The sequence below is a fragment of the Emydura macquarii genome, unplaced genomic scaffold (assembly GCF_026122565.2).
Source record: "Emydura macquarii macquarii isolate MOO-44397 ecotype Brisbane River unplaced genomic scaffold, CSIRO-AGI_Emac_v2 contig_383, whole genome shotgun sequence".
NCBI classification, from domain to species: Eukaryota; Metazoa; Chordata; order Testudines; family Chelidae; genus Emydura; species Emydura macquarii.
Genome location: NW_027130520.1, coordinates 6,742,614 through 6,763,766, shown reverse-complemented (window position 1 = coordinate 6,763,766; position 21,153 = coordinate 6,742,614). Strand labels below are relative to the sequence as shown.

General features: G+C 43.9%; 1 protein-coding gene across 3 annotated transcripts in view; it reads left to right on the top strand.

The window, feature by feature from the left end:
- The window catches only part of SNX31 (sorting nexin 31), a 64,295-nt gene extending 47,151 nt beyond the window's left edge, over positions 1–17,144 (top strand). For 2 of the 3 annotated variants that reach the window (XM_067535994.1, XM_067536006.1), the window contains 7 exons: positions 4,763–4,832; positions 6,054–6,146; positions 6,880–7,083; positions 7,490–7,597; positions 11,047–11,124; positions 12,804–12,860; positions 16,946–17,144. In XM_067535994.1, the coding sequence (XP_067392095.1) occupies positions 4,763–4,832; positions 6,054–6,146; positions 6,880–7,083; positions 7,490–7,597; positions 11,047–11,124; positions 12,804–12,860; positions 16,946–17,041 (706 nt within the window). In that variant the 3' untranslated portion in view covers positions 17,042–17,144. Of the gene's footprint in view, positions 1–4,762; positions 4,833–6,053; positions 6,147–6,879; positions 7,084–7,489; positions 7,598–8,079; positions 8,147–11,046; positions 11,125–12,803; positions 12,861–16,945 lie in introns of all 3 variants that reach the window. The other variant, XR_010917622.1, reaches the window with a different exon arrangement.
- The last annotated feature ends 4,009 nt before the right edge of the window (positions 17,145–21,153 follow it).

Sequence of the window (21,153 nt, the reverse complement as noted above, 5' to 3'; positions counted from 1 at the left end):
GATCCTCGACACAGAAGGGCACCCGGGACCAAGGACGTGCACGGCACCACCGCTCCAGTGGCTCGGGGTCTCCCAGGGGGACAGTCGTTGGGAGAGCCAACGCCCCCACAGAGCATGTCAGCTTGGCTTTATTGGGCCCCATGGGGTATCTAGATGGGGCCGAGGCCCCAATCCATCCTGTCATCGGGGGTGCAGTCTGTGCCTCCGGTACAGGAGAAGGCCCATAGACACCACTCCTCAGACGAGGAGTCGGACCCCATGGAGGGACCCTCTACGGGTGTATCCCTTCAGTAGGCAGGGGCACATCCGCAGGACGCACTGCAGCAGTCCTATTCCTCCTCCCTGGATGAGGCAGTCTCCTGGGACAACTCGGCGCCACTGGAGGATTTCAGGGCACACCAGGAGCTGCTCAAGAGGGTGGCCTCCAACTTGGAGCTAGAAGTGAAGGAGTTAGAAGAGGCCGATGATACCCTCTTCAATGTGCTGGCGGCAGCTGCCCCAGCGAGAGTGGCCCTACCAGTCCACGAAAGGATCCTCAAAATTGTAAAGGCCCTGTGGCAAACCCCTTCCTCAGTCACCCCTACGTCAAAGGTGGCCGAGAAAAAGTATTATGTCCCGGCCAAAGGGTTCGAGTATCTGTTCACTCACCTGGCTCCGGGAACCCTCGTGGTATACGCGGACAGCCAGCGGGACAGGCAAGGTCAGCCAGGTTCCACTCCCAAGAACAAGGACAACAAAAAGCTGGGTTTGTTTGGGAGAGAGATTTATTCCATGGCAGCCCTGCAGTTCAGGATTGCCAACCATCAGGCCCTTCTGGGGAGAGAGAATTTTAATTTGTGGGACTCCCTCAGGCGGTTTGTTGAGGCCCTGCCCCAGGACCAGGCCTCAGACTTCACCACCATCCTGGATGAAGGAATCACAGTGCTAGGGCAGCGCTCCCAACATCCAGTGACACTGCTGACTCGGTAGGTAGGGCCATAGCTTCTGCCATTTCCATGAGAAGGTGCTCATGGCTGCAATCCTCAGGCCTGCCCTAGGAGGTGCAGCAATCAATTCAGCACCTCCCCTTTGATGGGTCGGCCCTATTCTCCGACCAGACCGATGCAAAGCTGCACAGTCTGAAGGACTCCAAGGCCATGCTTCGCTCCCTGGGACTGTACACGCCCCAGGCTTCCAGGCGGCAGTCACAGCCCCAGGCGCAGCAGCAGCCAAGGCCTCTGCCTAGGCCCTTTCAACCCTATAAAAATAAGGACAGAAATAGGGGGTTTAGAAGGAGGAATCAGCCCCCCAGCTCGTTCTCAGCCCCTCAGCAGGGGCCTCCCAGGGGGTCAGGCAATCGTAGGAGGCAGTTTTGATGGTGCGCCTGAGGGTGGCACCCCTACTGCTCTCCTGGATCTGCCCCACCCCTTCCTAAACAGGTTAAGGCCTTTCTATCCCAAATGGGCAAAGATCATGTCAGACCATTGGGTCCTTGGGATAGTCTCAGGGGGCTATGCCATACAGTTTACATCTACCCCCACCACCAACCCTCCCCCTACGTCCCTCTTCAGGGACCCCTCTCACGAGCAACTCCTCTTGCAGGAGGTGGACGCCCTCCTCAACATAGGAGTGATGGAAATAGTTCCTCAAGGCAGAAGGAGGAAGGGGTTTTATCTGAAGTACTTCCTTATCCCCAAGGCGCAGAGGGGTCTGAGACCCATATTAGACCTGCGTCGTCTAAACAAATATGTCAAACGACTCACTTTTCGCATGGTTTCCCTAGCCTCCATAATCCCTTCCCTGGATCCAGGAGACTGGTATGCCACCCTCTATCAGCCACAGGTGTTTCCTCCGTTTCACGGTGGCTGGCTCCCACTACCAATTTACAGCCCTGCCCTTTGGCCTGTCTGCGGCTCCAAGGGTGTTTACCAAGTACATGGCAGTAGTGGCTGCCCACCTGAGATGAAAGGGTGTGCAAATATTTCCTTACCTGGATGATTGGCTGATCAGGGGCAGGTCCAGGTCCCAAGTGCAGGAGAACGTGACCCTCACTTGCTCACGTGCAGCAGGCTGGGACTGCTCATAAACAACCAGAAGTCCACACTAACCCTAGTGCAATGCATAGAATTCATTGGGGCCACCCTGGACGCTTCCCAGGCCAGATCCTTCCTGCCTCAGCCACATTTCGAGGGGATGGTGTCTATCATCTCCCAGCTGCACTGATGCCCCATGACAACAGTCAGGCACTGCCTACAGCTGTTAGGCCACATAACAGCCTGCACGTATGTAGTGAGACTAGCTCACCTGAGGCTCAGACCACTTCAGACGTGGTTGGCCTTGGTACATGGGCCGAGCAGACACCCACTGCATTGGGTGGTCACAGTTCCCCCCCCCCCCCTTCTCCCGTATTAACCTCCATAGACTGGTGGAGGTCTCCCAGGGCAGTGTTGAAGTGTGTTCCATTCAGGGTACTGGTCCCGTCAGTCACCCTAATCTCCAGTGCCTCGGATGTGGGATGGGGAGCCCACATGATCCCCAACCTGAGCACTCAGGGGCTCTGATCAGGGGAGGAGAGGTGCCTGCACATCAACGTGAAGGAGCTGAGGTCCATTCGCCTAGTGTGCAGGGTGTTCCTCCGATTGACTGACAGGCAGAGTGATGTAGGTGCTGACGGACAACACTGCAGCTATGTTTTACATAAACAGGCAGGGGGGAGCGCACTCCTCGGCTCTCTTGAAGGAAGCTATCCATCTGTGGAACTTTGCCATGAAGCACGATTTCCACTTGACTGCCTCTCACCTCCTGGGAGTGAGGAAGGTGAGGCGGATCGCCTCAGCAGGTTGTTCCTACCCCACCACGACTGGTTGTTGCACCTGGATGTCATGACTACGATCTTCCAGAAGCGGGGTGTTCCCCAACTGGACCTATTCATGTTGGCCTGGAACACAAAGTGCCCGAGGTTCTGCTCGCTCCGAGGTCGTGAGATTGGCCCTTTCGATCGCACTGCCCCTGGAGCTCCCAAGACAGCACGACCTTCTTTCCCAGGACCATGGTCACCTGTTGCACCCGGACCTGGACTCCCTGCACCTCACAGCCTGGAGGCTCTGTGGCTGACAAAGGGAGAGAGAGCTTGAGAGAGTCCAATAAGTCCTGCTTTGCAGCAGAAAACCTTCAACACAGGTCGAGTATCGGGCTAAGTGGAGGCAGTTTACCTGTTGGGCGGAGTCCCATGGTATTCCGCCCAGCCTCTCACCTATACAGGCAATCCTGGAGTACCTGCTCCAGCTAAAGCTTCAGGGTCTGGCGCTGGCCTTGCTGAAGGTTCACCTGGCGGCCATTTCGGCCTTCCACCAGTCGCTGGAGAGGAGATCCTGTTTTCCCATCCCATGTCGGTCAGGTTCTTCAAGGGGGCGGAGCGGCTTTATCCGCAGGTCCATGACCCGGAGCCTCCTTGGGAACTCAACCTGGTCCTCTCGAGACTCACTGAGGCCCCCCTTTGAACCCATGGCTTCATGCCCTTTGCTCATGCTTTCATGGAAGGTAGCCTTCCTGGTGTCTGGTGTCCATTAAGGTGCAGTCAGCCACATCCAGGAGGGTCTCTGAGATTAGAGATTAGGAGAGGAGATGGCATTCACTGGACGTGAGACGAGCCCAGACCTTCTACATCAATCGTATAAAGCGGTTCCGGAAATCGATGCAGCTCTTCGTTGCAGTGGCGGACCGGATGAAAGGCTCACCTGTCTCCACCCACTGCATCTCCTTGTGGATTACATCATGCATCATGTTCTGCTACGAGCAGGCGAGGGTGCTGCTTCCGGGAACCATCACAGCGCACTCAACCAGAGCTCAAGCCTCGTCTACAGCCTTCCTGGAGAGAGTTCCCCTGCAGGACATCTGCAAAGCTGCCGCCTGGTTGTCATTGCATACTTTCATGTCCCACTACGCCATCGTCCAGTGGGCGAGAGAGGACGTGGGATTCGGCAGAGCAGTGCTGAGGGCAGCTCATCGGTAACTCCTACCCACCTCCAAGGTATTGTTTGTTAGTCCCCTATAGGGGAATGGACATGAGCAAGCACTCGAAGAAAACATGGTTACTTACCAGTAATTGGTGTTCTTTGAGATGTGTTGCTCATATCCATTCCACAACCCACCCCCCCATCCCCACTGCCGGAGCTGGCAGAAAGAAGGGACTGAGGGGGCATAGGGCCGGCAGCCTCATATACCACGGCATATGCACGGGACTCAAGGAGGCACCAGAGCCAACCTTACGGGATCTGCTAAGGGGAAAAAAGTTCTGGGAGCCTGCACACACCTATAGTGGAATGGACATGAGCAACACATCTCAAAGAACATCAGTTACTGGTAAGTAACCTTGTTGTATAGTTCTGCCACCATTTTCCCTATGTAAGTAAGCTCTAAGTTTTAGACGCATGCAAGAGATACTTGATGGTTTGTTTGTTTTTTTAAACGCTTGGATTGTAAATTAATTGTAGTTTTCCATGTTGTTGTAATAAAAGCAGATGAGCAATTTAATTTATTTCTATACCACAGTCTATTGGCTACAATGCTGTAAAGAGTGATTTTTTTTTTTTTTTTTTACATATTTCATGGATGTATAATTTCAATGGTCTGACATATTACTGTCTCTTTATTACTTTGTGAATAGTGGGATCTCTGTGTATCTATTACTGTAGGATTGTACTCCCAAGTCATATTTTTACCGAATGGAAATGCTAATTGTTGTGCTTAGAACTGTAACTTTTAATTTTTCTGCATTTGGCAGGTATATGGATCCCTCTCTTGATAAAATGCTAATGGACTGTAGAACTTCAGTGAATTTACTTTATATGCAGGTAACAAAAGAAGAAAATTTCTGATGCTTCTAAAAGCTAATTCCCAAAATGAGTCTCCCATTTTAATAATGTAAGAACTTTGTTTTAAATAGTGAAGGTTATCTAAATATTAAGTATGGACAAGTACTTCTATCTTGCTGTATTTTTTTTTTTTTTTTTTAAAGATAAAAACAAAAGAAATGAGTATGGATACACTTATTCTGTGACAATTGTCATGTACAAATGACACTGTCTAACTTGCTTTTTCTGTTTAGTGTAATTCATTATTCCATTCATAAAGGTGGTGTACCTATACCCTGGTCCAATTGCATCTCATGACAATAGATGTCAGCGCTATTATGTGCTGGTGATGTTAAGGCTGAGACTGCACTTGCATATTAAACATTTGCACTACTTCCATTACTTCCCATTTTCTCCAAAAAAAAAAAAAAAAAAAAACCAACAACAACAAAAAACACCACCACCTTTTGGAGATTAAAATGTCTCCTGCTAGCCTCTGCCCAGAGGCTAATTATTTTGGAAGGCTTCATAAAACTCCCCTAGGCTTTTTCTGATTTATCTGAAAGCAGAAAAAAATAAATATCCATAATAATAACTTTTACACTCCTTTCTATACTGAGAATTCAGCTCAAATGGCTTCAAACCTGGCATGTGCATAGTCTTAAGCAATCTCTGTTAGCAAACTTCATGGTTGCAATTCACTCTTAGTGAAACTCCACCTATGATAGCAATGGTGGAAGATGTAGTGTAGATAGTGTTCCAATGTCCTTAGTGCTACTGTATGTTGTGCTGTGAGATCCTTCAGCTCCATGATTGCCATTTTTGCTTGCTCATTTTATTTTTAAAATTGGTAGTTGTGACCCATCATTCCATTTGTTGTTACATTTTCTCTGCATACTGGAGCTGATACATGTTCTGCATAAGCAAATCAGCAGGTTGACAGAGTAACAATAGGATACCGCATTTCACAGCTAGAGGTCCGGGGCTTGCAGAGGTATGTTGGGCAACACTGAACATTGGAAACTGCTTTGGTGCAGGGACTAAGGGTTAAGTAGACTAAACGTTGTGTACCTGTCCAAAAATCTGAGAGCATGTTTTAAAAGATGTTGGGATATCTTTTTTTCTTTCTTTCTCCCCCTCTCTCCCCAGTAAAGGGCAGATTGAAAAATTTTTGTTTGTTTTTTGTTTGTTTGTTCAAATTTACTAACTTTTCTAAATAAGGCACTACAGGAAATTGAGAAGAATTGGGTCAAACCGACAGACGGACAGATGCAGAAACTGAAATTGCTACAAAAAGCCGCAAACAAAATGAAGGTAAAGTGATATTTTAAAATGTTATAAACCTATTGAGAGAGTATATTTCAGGATGAAGACCTTAAGGCTGCAGCCACATATATTTAGTGTGGTTTTTCCTCTGAAAAGTGATTCTAAAAATGGCATCATAAGGTTCCATATTTACCTTCTTGCTCAGTAACTTTCAGACCCATTTTACAGATGGGGAAATTAAGATACAGAAACTAGAGTTGGATGAATAATGGATTTTTTGGTTCTCTGCAATTCCAAAACATTGAAGAAAAATATTTTGGGGTGAAACACTAAATTCACTCCAAAACAAAATGTTTAGATTAAGAGCTTTATTAAACACTTTTAAAGTTTAATAAAAGTGAAGAAAATTTCTAAACATAAAGTTGTTCTGAAGCAAAAAAAATCAAAGTTTCATTTAAAAATGTCAGAAGAAAACATTTCTATTGTTTCAGATTTTGGGGAAGAAGGGGGTGATGGTGTTTGAGTGAAACAATTTTGGTGAATTTTACACTAATTCACAAGATGACTTGGTGTACATTTTTTTAACAAAAAATTTTAGATGAAAAACTGTTCCCAGCTCTATAGATGACTAAAGGCCACAGTGAATTGGTAGAGCTGGCATTAGAAATCAGTTCTTGGTTCCTTGTGCCTTGCTCAGTTACTAGCTCACCTCTGCCTCTGTACAGAAGATCATGTAGGACACTATTTTTCATAACTTTCTGATTCTGTGTTTCTGATGCAGTTTCTAGAGCTGGTTCAGGAAGTGCAGCATTATGGGTACATACAGCTTGATCCCTGCACATGTGACTATCCAGAAGTAGGCTGTTCTGTTGCTGTTCATGTGGGAAATAATGAGATTAGCTGCTGCATAAAGTTGCCTGGTAATCAGATCAAAGAGGTCAGCTTCAAGATCAACAGGGTGAGGTGCTGGCAGGTCACATTTCTAGTAAGTACCTTGTTGACATTGCACCTCCCCAAATATTTAAATACGTTTAATGCAAAATTACTTTTTTTCTGTACGAGGTTAAGGCTGTCGGGTAGCTGGTCACAGCTCCCTGATTCTCAGTCACCTTTGCCCCAGTGTACGTCCCTTCAGCTGCATTCCCTTACACTAGAAGATGGCATCAGACAGGAGTTGGCATATGAGGTAGCAGAGCCATCTCAGTCACCTTTATGTTATTGGAGATTTCGCCCTTTGCAGGCAGACTCCTACAGTACAAATCTCCAACTGCTCCAAATCCACTTTTGCCCTGTTAACCACACAAACTGATCCTGGCTGACTGGAGAGTCCAGCCCTGATTCTGAGTTAATGCCTCTCTGCACCAGTTTCTTCTCTTCCTCTTACTTTTCAGGGTGCTGTTACGCAGCTAAAAGACCAAGGACATGAGCAGACCCTAGAGCTCAGATTTGAGTACAATGATTCGGACTCCTGGAGATGGATCGTCTTTTACACAAAACAGGTTAGCTTCAGGGCAGTAAAGAAAAAGGCTTCTGGTGAAATGTAGGTTGCTAGCCAATGGAGCTGGAATTTACTCTGTAATGCTAATGTGTGATTTCTATAACTGGACAACTGCTGTGTCTGTGCCAAATCAGTCTAAGAACAGACTTACATGGGAGCTCAAATACTTCTCCCCAGAGAGGGTGGAGATTGGCAAGAAAAATTGCCACGCACTGGGCTGCAAGCCTGGCATGGTATGTGGAGGTGCTAGTTTTCTTTATTTACTAGCCCAGTGGGTATTCACAAATTTTAATGCATTGGAAATGCTTAACGACTAGACCCTGTTTTCCACGTGGTAAATGATGCACATAAATGTTATACTCAAGTATATGTTAAATAAAAAAACAGGTTCATGGTGCATATAAATCTATAACAGCATACTATTGTAGTAGTAGTAATAATAATAACAACAATAATAAATAAATAAAATCCCTCTTTCCACAGTACTTCAATAGGCGTTTCAGTGTCCCCCCTCACCCATCAGATTTCTGGCTGCTGTTTAAAGAAAAAGGTATTCAGAAAGAGAAGTAGCCAATATACAGTTATGCACTGGAGCTGGATATGAAAGAACCCAGATTTTAGGGGAGGTTGAATCTGGAGGTCTTGCCATAGCCCCACCCCTAGTACTTAGCTTTTTAAAAGAGCTAACAAGTGAATGTGTAGAGCCCTGCGTGGATACAAATATGTGGATACTCATCTGGAGAATAAACTTCTATCCAACCCGCAATCCGCCCTCCCTCTTTTAGATGTATCCACATCCCCACCGCCAATCAGCAGTCTGCAGCCTGTGCCTGACAGCTGATCAGCTGTTCCAGTGGTGCCAGGAGCTGGCAGCTGTTCCAGCCCTGCCACATAGGTCCCAGCGGTCCCGGAAAATCAGTCCATGACCTCCATGATCATCCAATCCACTGGACAAGTAGCACAATCTCCATTAGCCCCGGGGCCAACTCTCTGCAGTCAGGTGCATCCCTGGGACTCGCTGAGCTTGCAGGAAATTGCCTGGCTCTGGAGCCCTCATCGCTGGGCCTCCTAGCTTCCTGCCTGCCTCACACCTGGGCCCAGCAGTTCCAGACCCACAGGGCACACCTGGCAGCACTCGCCAGGCTCCCCCTCCCTCCCCGGCCGTGGAGCCTCACGTGGCACAGGGCCCAGCAGGGATGCTCCATGGTAACCCACCCCAGGGGGTGCTGCCACCGGACAAACTGGGGGTCCTTAGGCAGCCCTCAGGTCAAGAGCAGCAGCTGGGAACTGGGGGAAGGACCCAGAAGCAGCCTACGGACCCCCAGCTCGCCTAGCACAGCACCACCTGGCCTGGTCCCTCACCATGTGCGGCTTCTCCAGGCTCCATTTGGGCTCGTCAGGCCCCGCCAAGGGGATGGAGAGTGATCATTGTGCCGCCAGCTGGGCCAAGAAGCCCACTCCTCCATTCATTACCACCCCAACCTGCCTGCAGTGCCCAGGGGGGCTCACCCAGAGCATGTTGCCAGACCCGTTTGGGACCAGCTGGGGGGGTTGTTGTCCTTCCCCCAGTTCCCAGCCACTGCTCCTGGCTCCCTTAACCCAGGGACCACCCCAGGGCACATCACCATGGTGCACATGGCCAGCAAGCACTGCCAGGGGCACTTTGCAGGTTCATAGCTGCCGGGCTCAGGTGCGAGACCGGCAGGAGGCTGGGGGGCCTGGCGAGGAAGGCTCCAGAGCCAAGTGGTTCCCCACAGACTCAGCCAGTCCCAGGAAGGTACCTGGCTGCAGGGAGCTGGCCCCAGGGCTAGCAGAGGTTGCCCTGCTCATCCAGGAGGGAGCCTCAGGAGCGGGGGCCCGAGTGGGAGCAGGACCTGGGGCAGAGCAGGGATGGAGCATGGGTGGAGCCTCAGGGAAGGGGGCCGAGCAGGAGCGGGGTCTGGGGTGGAGCATGGGCGGAGAGGCGGGGTGGGAGCTTCTGGCAGCTGGTCTTTCTTAGCCTCCCCCAGCCTGTTATACCCGCCGCCCGTGGTCACCCCCATTTTCACAAGCCAAGAAGCTTTCCACTTTGGTTGCTGTTATGGGAAGAAAGCAGACAAACTGAAATTCCCTCATTAATTCTCCTGCTGAACCTGTTACCTAGAGCTGCCCCTAGACTCCAGCGAAAAGGAAAACTGCATCCGTTTCCTCAAAAGTGGGAGGAGGAAAACATTAGCCTGGAAAGGTGCTGGGAGGACCCGAGGGCTTGAGCCAAAGCCCAATGAAGTCAATGGAAAGTCCCATGGGCTTTGCATAAGGCCCCAGTAGAACTGGTAGTGCTGCCATGCCCATGCTTTCAGTCCACACTAGCACTGTGAGTAACCCTGCAGCGTGCAATGGTGGTGAGACTGGCTCCAAGCAATTGCAATAAACTGTCAACACTTGTGTATTGTTGCAACAATTTTTGTGTATAGACACAAGGGGATTTGAATTTGGGAGGTGCTGAGCACCTGCTGCTCCCAAAACTTCAGTGGAAGTAAATGGGTTCTCAGCACTTCTGGAACTCGGCTCTGAGGTGTGTTAGAAGTATGGGAGGTACTTGTGTCGGTACTGACGATACCAAATTAACTTGCCTAAGCCAGCCTTGAATGTAGTTCAGCTGATGTAGAGCCACAAAGTGGGGGCAGTTATAAGAGAATAACTTGCTGTACAGCAGTGGTTCTCAAACTTATTTGATCGCGTCCCCCTTCTTTGTGTTTGTAGTCGTTTATGCCCCCCACTCCAGCCACACAAGCACATATACCAGTATGTGCGGCAGTGATGCTTCACCTGAATCAGTTTTGTCTTTGTTTTTCACTTGGGTTTTTTCCTGTTGCACGAATGAGCCAATGATCCAGTATAATAAGAGCAAAAGCAAAACTGTGATTGTGGGCCATGCTTACCATTAAATGTGCATACTGCTTCATAGCTAATGAATTAATGTACAGATGGCAATGGCTTTGTATAATGCTATGCAAACTTAACAGAAATCTCAAAATGTACAGTGCCATCTGAGAACCTGATATGTCTGGAGGAATCAGCTTTGCTAATTATTCATTGCTGTGGGTAAAATGTGCACAGTGAGTTTTTTCCTCCAAATCTTCTCATGCCCCCCCCAGAATATATTCTGTGCCCCCACCAGGGGGACCTGCCCCCCAGTTTGAGAACTTCTGCTGCACAGAACCCACAATAAAGACTCCAACACTAAACTTTCCAAGTGGTGATGTCAGGGTTTAGTCACAGTAAGATTGGATTATAACTACTTGCAACTAATTTGGTGAGCACAAATATTTTAAGCACATGGTAAAATTAACCAAATTAGGCAAGTAATAGTTCAGCAGTCACCAGGAAAAGGAGGGGAGAGGAAATAGGGTTGAGTAAATCTATTTTTTAACAAAAGAAACTAGAATATATTCTGTTTATCTATTTTAGGCATTTTTACTGAGTAGTTGCTTTAAAAAGATAATATCAGAACAGCTGATGAAGACAACCAAAGGAGACAGAGAAATGGTGAGCAAAGCTGTCTATCTGCATCTCTTGATGCCCAAGTATATGGCTGCTTGCCAGTGATTCTCACTTGTCTGTGGTAAGGAATTTTTATGGGAGTGAATTTCCCATTGCTGCTACCATCAGTTCAGCTGCATCAGTGGTGTCACTGGTGTAGAAAAGGCTCTTTCAGCTTCCAGTATTTTTACCCTCTAGCTTTTAACTTTTATCTCGTATGACAAAGCGCACACATCTTATAGCTCTTATATGTCTGCCCTAACTTTCTGTAATCGGGTCCTGTCTGAATTTTTGTTTTCTACTAAGACATTTTGTTCACCATGTTTGCTGTGATCAGTGTGAAATTTTGACACAGACAGTGTTTTTTAAAGAGAGAAATTTAGTAAACTTAAAAAGTGAAAAAAAGGCTAATAGTCAGAAAGTTCCCTGTTGTCCTTGAATGTCTTCTTAAATTTAAACTTTTATAGGCGTTGGAATTAGTTATATGGGAAATCACCAAACACCAATTTACCCAGAAATTCCTTTATTAAATCTAAAGGCCAAATGGTACTTTATGCAGTTGCTCTAAATGTGCCTAAAAAGTCTAACATAAGCAATTTACTACATCCAAACAGTAACAAAACATTTATAAAAATTTGATCAAGATACTTTCAAATGGGCTAAACCAGTGGGTACTTAAACCTATATTTGTAGGCTCCAACCGTGGTCAGGCAGGTACTGGCAATGAACCCTTTAAGAGTTTACTTTTTATATCCTTTAACAAACAAGTGATGTCATTGCTAAAAAAAACAATTTGAGACAATTCACCCTTATTTCAAGTCTTAATCTAGATAAGATCTAGCGCCACCTTTCTTATCTTATCTTCTCCCCCACGCTCCTTGCGTACCAACAGAACAATGGGAAGGTATATGTTTGTTGGGTTTTTTTTTTTTTTTTTTTGTTTGTTTGGGTTTTTTAAACAACTCCTTTTTTGTCTTGTTATTGCAGCTCTTTATTTTATTAGTTGTGTTTGGAACCATACATTCTTTCCACACTCCCGGTAATACTACTTATAATTCTCACAGCCTTTTTACTTGATGATTGGGGCCTTCTTTCAACACACACACATGTATCTTAACCAAATTTAGAATAACTTTAATTTTATACTTGTCCCACAATAGGCATTTCTATAGTGGTCTTAGCTATTGTGACTGAGTGCTAAATGTCAATACCTTTGACATCCTGATATTTGTCAGAATTATAGAATATTATAGATATTTAAGAAGCGAAAGAAAGAATGCATGTGGGCTGCCAGATTAGTACTTGGATTATGATGTCACCATGCTCCTTAAAATGAACAGAAAGGCAACAAATGACTTCTATGTTCTCTCTCAAGCAATTAATAAGTAAAAATTGGCTAAATGGAGATGGAGCCCAATTTGAATTTTGAAACTGATTTAATCTTTAAGTCCTAAATTAATTGTAGCAGTTAACATTTTAGGTGCTGCGATGATGGCTAATTTTCAGCTGCTGCTGCTGCTACTACTTTGACTTTGAAGTGAATTAAGGAAGTGTAAATAAATTAACTGATGCTCTGCTCCTGCTCCCATTGGGTTCATTAGAAACTGGGCCAGGCCCAGTGTGGTTTGTTTGTATACTTGCTTTCTTTGAGCTTACTGTATTTTAAATTTTATTACTCTGCTTAGGAGATTGAGATACCTGAATCCCTGAAGAATAAGAAATCCAGCATCCAACAAAGTCAGGTCAGTGCATGAGCGTGACATACTGGAGTACAATCCAGACTGTGACCAGGTCTACACAATAGACTTGCACAGTATCAGTAGAACTGCGTCACTCAGAGTTGTAAAAAATCCATACCCTTGAGTGACATTGTTATATCGACCTAACCCTCCATGTAGACAGCACTATGTCGATGGGAGGGCTTCTCCTATTGACACAACTACCGCCTTTTGGGGAGGTGGATTTACTACACCAACGGGACAAGCTCTCCTGTTGGCATAGGAGCGTCAGTGCTACAGCAGCGCAGCTGCAGCGCTGTATGTGAAGACAAGCCCTGAGTAGCTGTGTCGTCCTTGCCATGCAACCTCTGGTGCCCTTTATAGTGCCTTGCTGCTGTAGTCTCCAACTTGGATTGCTCACAAACAGACTCCCGCATGTCACTCCCAGCTATGTCTGTGTGTGTGTGCTGCAGCCAGCCAGCCCCTTGGCTCATACCAGCCTTAGGTATGCTGCAGGGTAACTCCAACACACCCCCAGTCCAAGATCTCAACCTCCCAGATGTATGTCACTGGGTTAGATAAAACAGTAAAACAAATTTATTAACTACAAAGAGCTAGATTTTAAGTGAGTATAAGTAGTAATGCATGAAAGTCAGAAATGGTGCCAAGAAAAATAAGGATAAAATGCTTACTGGTGCCTAATTTAACAAACTATATTAGATTCAAGCAAAGTTTGCCACCATTTCCATCTGGGAGCAGGTTATGGTCCATCAGCCTTGTTTATACCTGGCTGAGGCGTCAGCTAGCCCTTTGTCTCTGAGGAACTGGTTTGGCCACTCTCCAGACTTCTCTGGAAAACATAAGCTGAGACCATGACTAAAAGTATAACCTTGTATATAATGCTACTATGTGCATTTTGTCATGGTATTCGTGATCAGCAAGTTGAGTTTTTAAATGATACCTCACAAGGCATACCTTGTACAAACATTATTAGTGTGTAGGGTGTGAACACGGGTATATTCTGTCACAGTGAGAAATTGTGTAACAAACATAATTGCAAACAGCTTTGCTTGTTAATGTTGTTTGAGCAGACCATGGGATTCTTTACTTGGGCAGACTCCCATTGAGTTCAGTGGGAATTTAATTGAGTAAGGGTCAGAGCGGGGCAAATACTTGGCAGCAGTGGGGGAAATTTGAATCTTGTTTAAATAAAAATGCAAATTTGCTTTGATGGGTTTAATGGCACCCCACTCTCTACCCCTGTTTTATTTGCTTTTTGCAAATATTTTCATGAGTGGAAATGTTGTTTGCAAGAATGTTTGTGGAGAGCAAAAGGTCGCACTTGCCTATGAATGTGTACCCATGTGCAAATATTTGTGTGAGTTATATACTCATGAGTATATACTCATGAGGATTATTTGTGAAGCTTTCTTGAAATCTTTCTACTTGATTGGGAGTTATCCAATCGGAGAACAGAAACAATACTATGTGAACAATCACACAGAGCATATAACAAATTACAAGTAGCAATTGCTCAAAGCATCATTCATGGCTAATATTCATGAGCACCTATTGACTAAAATATGTTCACTTAAACCAATAGTTGAATAAGATCCAAGTATATAAATTGAAAGGTAATAATTCTAAACCTAATAAAAAGTATTTTATACACAATGCAAAGTTAACCTGTGGAACTCATTGCCACATGATATCAAGACCAAGAGTTTAACAAAACTCAGAGAAAAATAGATGTATAAGGGCTATAAACCCTCAGGCATCAGGGCATAAACCAACCACTAAGTGTGCTGAAATTAGGAAGAAATTTTCCTCCATGTGCAAATTATTCAATAATTGTAATTTATGGACTTTCTTGCCCCTTTCCTCTGAGGTATCTGGTACTGGGCAATGTTGGAGACAGGCTACTGGTCTAGATGGACCACTAACTTGCTCCAGTATTGCAATTCATATGTAAAAATCCACATCTGTTTGCAGATAACTTCTAAATGGAAAAAGGAAACTAAACTTACTGAATAGATTGTTCACTGTCAATAGCTGACCCTGACACTTGTAATAATTGAGAAAGCACTCTAGGATTTGAGTCAATAGCCTCTTCTGGTGCATCATTGAAAGTGGGAGTTTTTTCTCTTTCTCAGTTGTGTAGAATGGTTGATTTTAGGGACATCTCTTCTGATTCTAGCATTTCTCATACAACCTACTTTATTAGCATTGTTGATATTTAGGGTGACGTTCACTCCAGTACAGAGGCCCACACAAGACCCTATACAAAGATTTAAATGAGGCTTAGGAGGTGTATATGATCTTGGGGGCTTTCTGGATTGTAGTGAATTTCACCCATAGTAAATTCTTAAAAAAAGTTAATTTATGCTAGATCAAAGTGCTTGCTTGAACTGATTTTTATCGACAATATTAGCCCTTTTATTGGATCTTTACATGAAATGTTGGTACCTTTCTGTCTAGACTTCAAAATTCTTTTCCTAAGCTAAAGACCAATAATGGGTTAGATCTTCAGTCTTTGTCATATCTGGTTTTAAGACACCAGACTGTACAGAATACTAACTTTGAAAATTAATTTTAACAACCTGAGGGAGGGGGGAGTTGGTTGCTGGACAGCCAGTCTGTGGAATGCTGTTAAGTTTTCAAAAATGCAGACAATAAAGATTTCACTTGATTCAATCTTATTGAGTTGAACATGTTAAAATCTCCTACCCGAATGTTAAGGTTCTTGAGGCTTCCCTACTCCATCCCCCTTGTTGAAGTGTTTATATCCCTGGGTAAGATGCTTGAAAAACTATGCATAAAAATTTAGTGTTTGAAATTTCTCAAGGAGAGAGTAGAGAGAGAGTTACTTGGGCTGCCTCTGTTTGTTTACTTTCACCACTACCATCTTGATCAAAGACCTTGCTGATCTTCCTTCTAGCCCAGGAGGGATGGATGTTTAATGTACTATTCTCCTAGTTTCTACCCAAAGGAATCTCTAGAGAACGATGCCAGGTATTTCTTGCCTTTTCATGGGAACAAGAAATCTGAACTTGATTTTTCTTGCCACCCCGTGGATGCTACTATGAGACCACCAAGATAGTCCATATAAATTATCCAGTACAGCTATAAAAATTAATAGAAAGATCAAGAATTATCTGTTGGATGAAAATAAAAACAATAGTTGATAGGCAGTTGATAGGAAGTCCATAAGTACATTGAGGCCATGTTATGAAATGTTCCAACATCTAGACAATTTAAAATGACTGAATCTTTGAGGAATCTCTGAACAAGGGAACTGAGGCAACTAATGCGATACTTCTAGGTGAAGCTATAAACAGAATTTTGTACAGATAATTTAGTGAAAATTAGGATTGCCATAATTTGACATACTTTTTTATACATTGCTTTAAGCAACTTATTTCATGTATAACTCAAGATTTCAACTGTTTGCAAGACACACAAAAGAAAAACTTATGCTTTTAAATTCTCCAGATACAAATAATAATCTACAAATACATGTCACTTTAGTGTAAAGGCAGGCCCACGTTAAATGCAAACTTGGGCACTACAGAAATTGGGTGACATTGTAGTAGGAGAGTTTTGGAAGAGGTCTGTTCTCCCAACTAAAAACTTAGAACAGTGATGGCTCTTTGAAGATAGACGAGCAGAATGCAATGCATCCATTCACAATTTTTTGACATAAATAATTACTTTATGTAAGCCCAGTCCTGCAAACACTTGCCCACATGTCTAACTTTAAGCATGTGACTATTCTTACTGACTTCAATGGGACTGCTCTCATACTAAAGTTAAGCATAGGCATGTAAGTATTTGCTGGATTGGGCTATTGTGCAGGCATAACACCAATAAAAAGCATTGAAATAAACATTACTGTGAGTGAGTTTCCTGCTCCAGTAAGCAACTGTCTGTCTCCTAAATACTGACCTAGAAATGCCATCCACTGCATCAATAAAATAGGATAATGTCTGTTAAACTTTTTCTTAGTTGCATTAATGTTCATACTTCTCTCTGAATGTCTGTTGAGTTTCTTGATGACTGTGATTTGTGTGCTCTTACTGTATTTTAACTGTGTGTTTGTTTCTCTGCAGACAGCTCACTCTGGTTTTATACCAAGAAAAAGGATTTTGGTTAGACCAAATGAAGAGGACAGTGTATTTGAGAAGATAAGAGAGGAAGATCTGTGATCAATTCATTAGATGCTGTGGTCTTTTTCTTTTGAGATGAACTGCCTATAAAAATATGTTGCAAAGTCTCAATTATATTAAAATAGTCGTCGGTTTAACAATACTTTATACATTTTTCTAATTCCTTGACAATTGACATTCTTGATCTTGTAGTTTTAAAGATCCAGATAACTACTCCCTGGAGTTAGAACTTGCTACAAATTTGAAGACAAATTGAGGACAGGGAAACATAAAAATATCTTATTTCTTGTATGTGTGTATTTTTTTTATAACTGAAATTAGAAGTCTTTTAAATAGAAAAGTCTACTGAAATGCTAAAGCTGGAGAATTTTATTTTACATTAAAATACAAGGTTTAAATTTAGTTCTGAAGGGTGGTGGTTTAAATATTGTGACAGTGATTGATTGAGTGCAGCTAGAGTATTGCCATCTCTGGATTATCTGGGAAGTTCACCCATTTCCCTTGTACACATTGCTTGCAGTAGTCATTTATGCTCTTCCTTATCCAGGGCAGACTGCTACAATGGCTGCATGCTCCTAACTGAGCTTCCCTTGATCCTGAGCTGGAGACTGCAACAGTTGCAGAATGCACCTGTTAATGTACTTCCTAGCAACAGAGTGAGGGACTCAGTTATGTCTATTAACCCACACAGTGGAATCTACATTGGCTGCCGGTATACCTAAGACTATATTTAATGGTCTGAGGGCTTGTCTACATGGGGAAATTACTGCAAAATAGCAAGGGTGCGAATTTAACGCACAATAGCTATTTTTCACTTGCTAGTCCGTGTTTCTTTCCCTGTATAGAGAGGCTCTTAAAATTCATATATATGAAGTCCTTCAAAATATAATCTCTAAAATCATGAGGCCATGTTTAGTAGTTATGGTGAGGTTGTTCTTGGTCCCTAATTTCACCTAGGACTAAGATACAGGGAGAACTTTCTCAGGAGAGGCACCCCGGCTTGTAAGAACTACTTCTGAGAGGGAGGTTCCTTGGCTGCCTATAGGGCAGATTGCAAACCTTGCGACTTTCACGGGGCCAGTCTTTGACCAGTTTTTGAACCCCATATTTTGTACGAGCTGGTGGGTTGGACTACTCTGAGGGCTGTCAGGAATCCTGTGCCAGCTTGCAGGGTTCTGACAATGTGAAGATGGGCTGGATGATTTTTCTGATCATGTGTTGTGTTTGTGTGTGCTTTGTTGTATGGTGTGCCGATACCTTGTGACAGACACCCTATAAAAGTATTAGACAAAAATGCAGCACACTGTGAGGTTTAAAGGTGATTTGCAAAATTTAAAGAATACCTTTCTGGAAGATGCTGAATGCCCCAGAGGGCCCTATCCTGCCAGTATGCTGCATGGGCTTGCCTGCGATTTCAGTGGGAGCGCTTGCAGGATTGGTTGCAAAGAGCAAAAGAGGCATTTCAGGATGTTAGTACTTAAACTTACTCAGTATAGACCGGTATGCAATCTCCTTAATACAATAAGGGAAATGTGACTTTTTAAAATGTCGTTACACTTTTTTATACACACAAAGCTGCTGGGGTTTTTTTTGTTTGTTTTTTAAAAGCCAACTGTTTCTCTTCTATAGGCAGCGTGCAAGCTCTAGCCTTGGTCTGTATGACAGACTAGCAGAAAACATGCTTCATTGATGTCATGTTGGGCAGAAGCTAGCAATCATAGGAGAAAAGTGTCTGGACTGAATGAACCTGCAGAAAGAAAGGTGTGGAGGCATGTTTGGTAATAGGACAAGGTGCCTCTTAAAACTGTTTAGTGGATGTGTGACCTGCTGGCTGAACAACCGTATGTAAATGAACCTTTCATATGAACAATGTATTTAGCTGAATAGTGGAAAGTTTAAAGAGAAATAGAGAAGGTGGAATTTGACCTACCTCCTCCCTTTAAAAGAAAGGTATAGGTGAAAGTGATCTGAGAAAGGAGCTGAGTTGTATCTGTGGCCTTAGGCATCATTGCTTAACCAATCATTCCCACTTTTATTGATGAAGAAATATTTCCCTGCCTCCCAGAGATATTGTGGGGACTTATTAAAGACTCAGTCAACTTAAATCACACTTTTGTCTGAGATTTTTACCTACTTTCACAATGTAAGCTGGTGGGCCAGTGCCCCAGACAGTATACTGAATAAAGCTCCCCATAGTGCAGAATTTCAAACCTTTTCTTCAGGGTTTTCTTTATTCATCAAACCACAATTCAGTGTCAGCTCAAAACAAATCTATAGTAGACTATCGTTCCTTCCTGAAATCCAAAAACTGGTGCCTGGCCTTTCCTAAACCTCTCCCCATTAAGGCTTCTACGCCTGCTCCCTGCTGGGATCTCATACCACCCCATTTGCACGAATAGTGCAGAGATTCCCCCCTCTTTTATAGAAAACACTGCCTTTGAGCTGTCATGTGACCATCTGGCTGACAGAGTTGGTCAGCAAGAGCCTTCAAACAGGGTAGTGTCACACGCATACACCCCAGGATCAATGCAGTTAATGGTACTATACCTGACAGAACAGAGGGAAAATATTCCCCATTTTCCAACTTCGGTTTGTATGTAGTCTCCGTTACCCTAAGCACCATTGTAGTAATCTTCGTACAAAATATGCCTTGTGAAGTATCATTGAAAAACTACTAACTCACCGGTCAATAACATGGTTAAATGTATATAGCAAGATTATATGTAAAGTTATGAAATCCCCCTGTATCATATTAGCACATGTTCAAAACTACACAGCCCTGCCCAGGCAGAAGTTGTGAAATAGGTCTATCCTGAATGAAGAAATGTGTGTTTGCTTACCTCAATTTATTATAAGTAACACACAGGCGCCTTGAGACAGCAGGGAGAGGAGATGGCAGGACACAAAGCAAATTTGCATTTTGGCAAACTCACATGAGAAGAGCATAGAGCCTCCTTCACTACCAGACTCCATGTTGTCTTCTTTACTGTTTCAATGAACTTTGCTTTGAGGGGTAGCCCTCAGAAGAATTCACTTCAAAAGTTAACAGGACTATAAAATAAAGATGGTTGTAGTCTTGTCAGTTCCAGGAGAGACTAGCTGGGTGAAGTATCTTTTATTGGACCAACTTCTGTTGGTGAGTATCACATCTTGTATTTCACTATGACATTAAGTTTCTTACACTGAGCTCGTCTTTGAGTGTAAGCTTGTCTCTCTCACCATTAGACGTTGGTCCAATAAAAGATACTACCTCAACCACCTTGTCTCTATAAAAGCTTGGGGGTCTCTTCTAGCTTGCCAAGTTTTAGCTACTGAAAAGCAATTTATTATTTCTCTCGTAACCATTTCTGACTAATATCTGATGCTGGAATACACTCAATCCTATCAGCTTCTGTTAATACTTTTTTTTTTTTTTTTTTTAAATGTAGGGCTGTTTAAACAGAACTGTTGGTAACTCCCATTGAAGTAGCAAACTGTTTGAATATTGACCCTTTACATGGGCAACAGACCTCTAATATCTGAACTCTCCAGGGGAGGGCTGGACAGTGCAGAATGTGTCTTGGGGAAAATTTGGGACAGAGGATGTTGGGATGACCCTGCAAGTGGTAACCAAGGCTGGTGAAAGCCAGAGTGTGACTGTTGTATTGCTAACAGGATGCTGGGGCCAGGGCTGCTGGACCAAGGTTTCAAGCTGTACACAGACACTCAGTGTTACCCTAAAACTCGGACCCACTAGGCCCTATGCTGGCTTGGGTATACTAACAATACAATTCCAGCCTTATTTCATAAGCAGGTAATTACTGTGGTCCGCCCTAGAGAATTTAAGGGTTTACTAGGGGGTTCTCATTTACAATTGCTGAGAGAGTCCCTAGGCCTGCTTGCCTTAGTTTTACCCTTGAGAGGACACAGATCCAGCCCTCTGCTCAAAGAATTGACACTCAAACAGCAAAATTATTCAAAAACAAATGTCTCTTTATTAACTCATTATAATAGTTAAGTTTTAAATTGAAAGTGAGAGTAACACAGAAGTGCTTTTTACAGTACAGAATATTAAACCAGACAGTAAGAATTCTAAAAATTGCAATACCACATTCACAACACCCTATGGTATGGTGGCATAGTATAACATATATAAAGTAACAGCATATAGG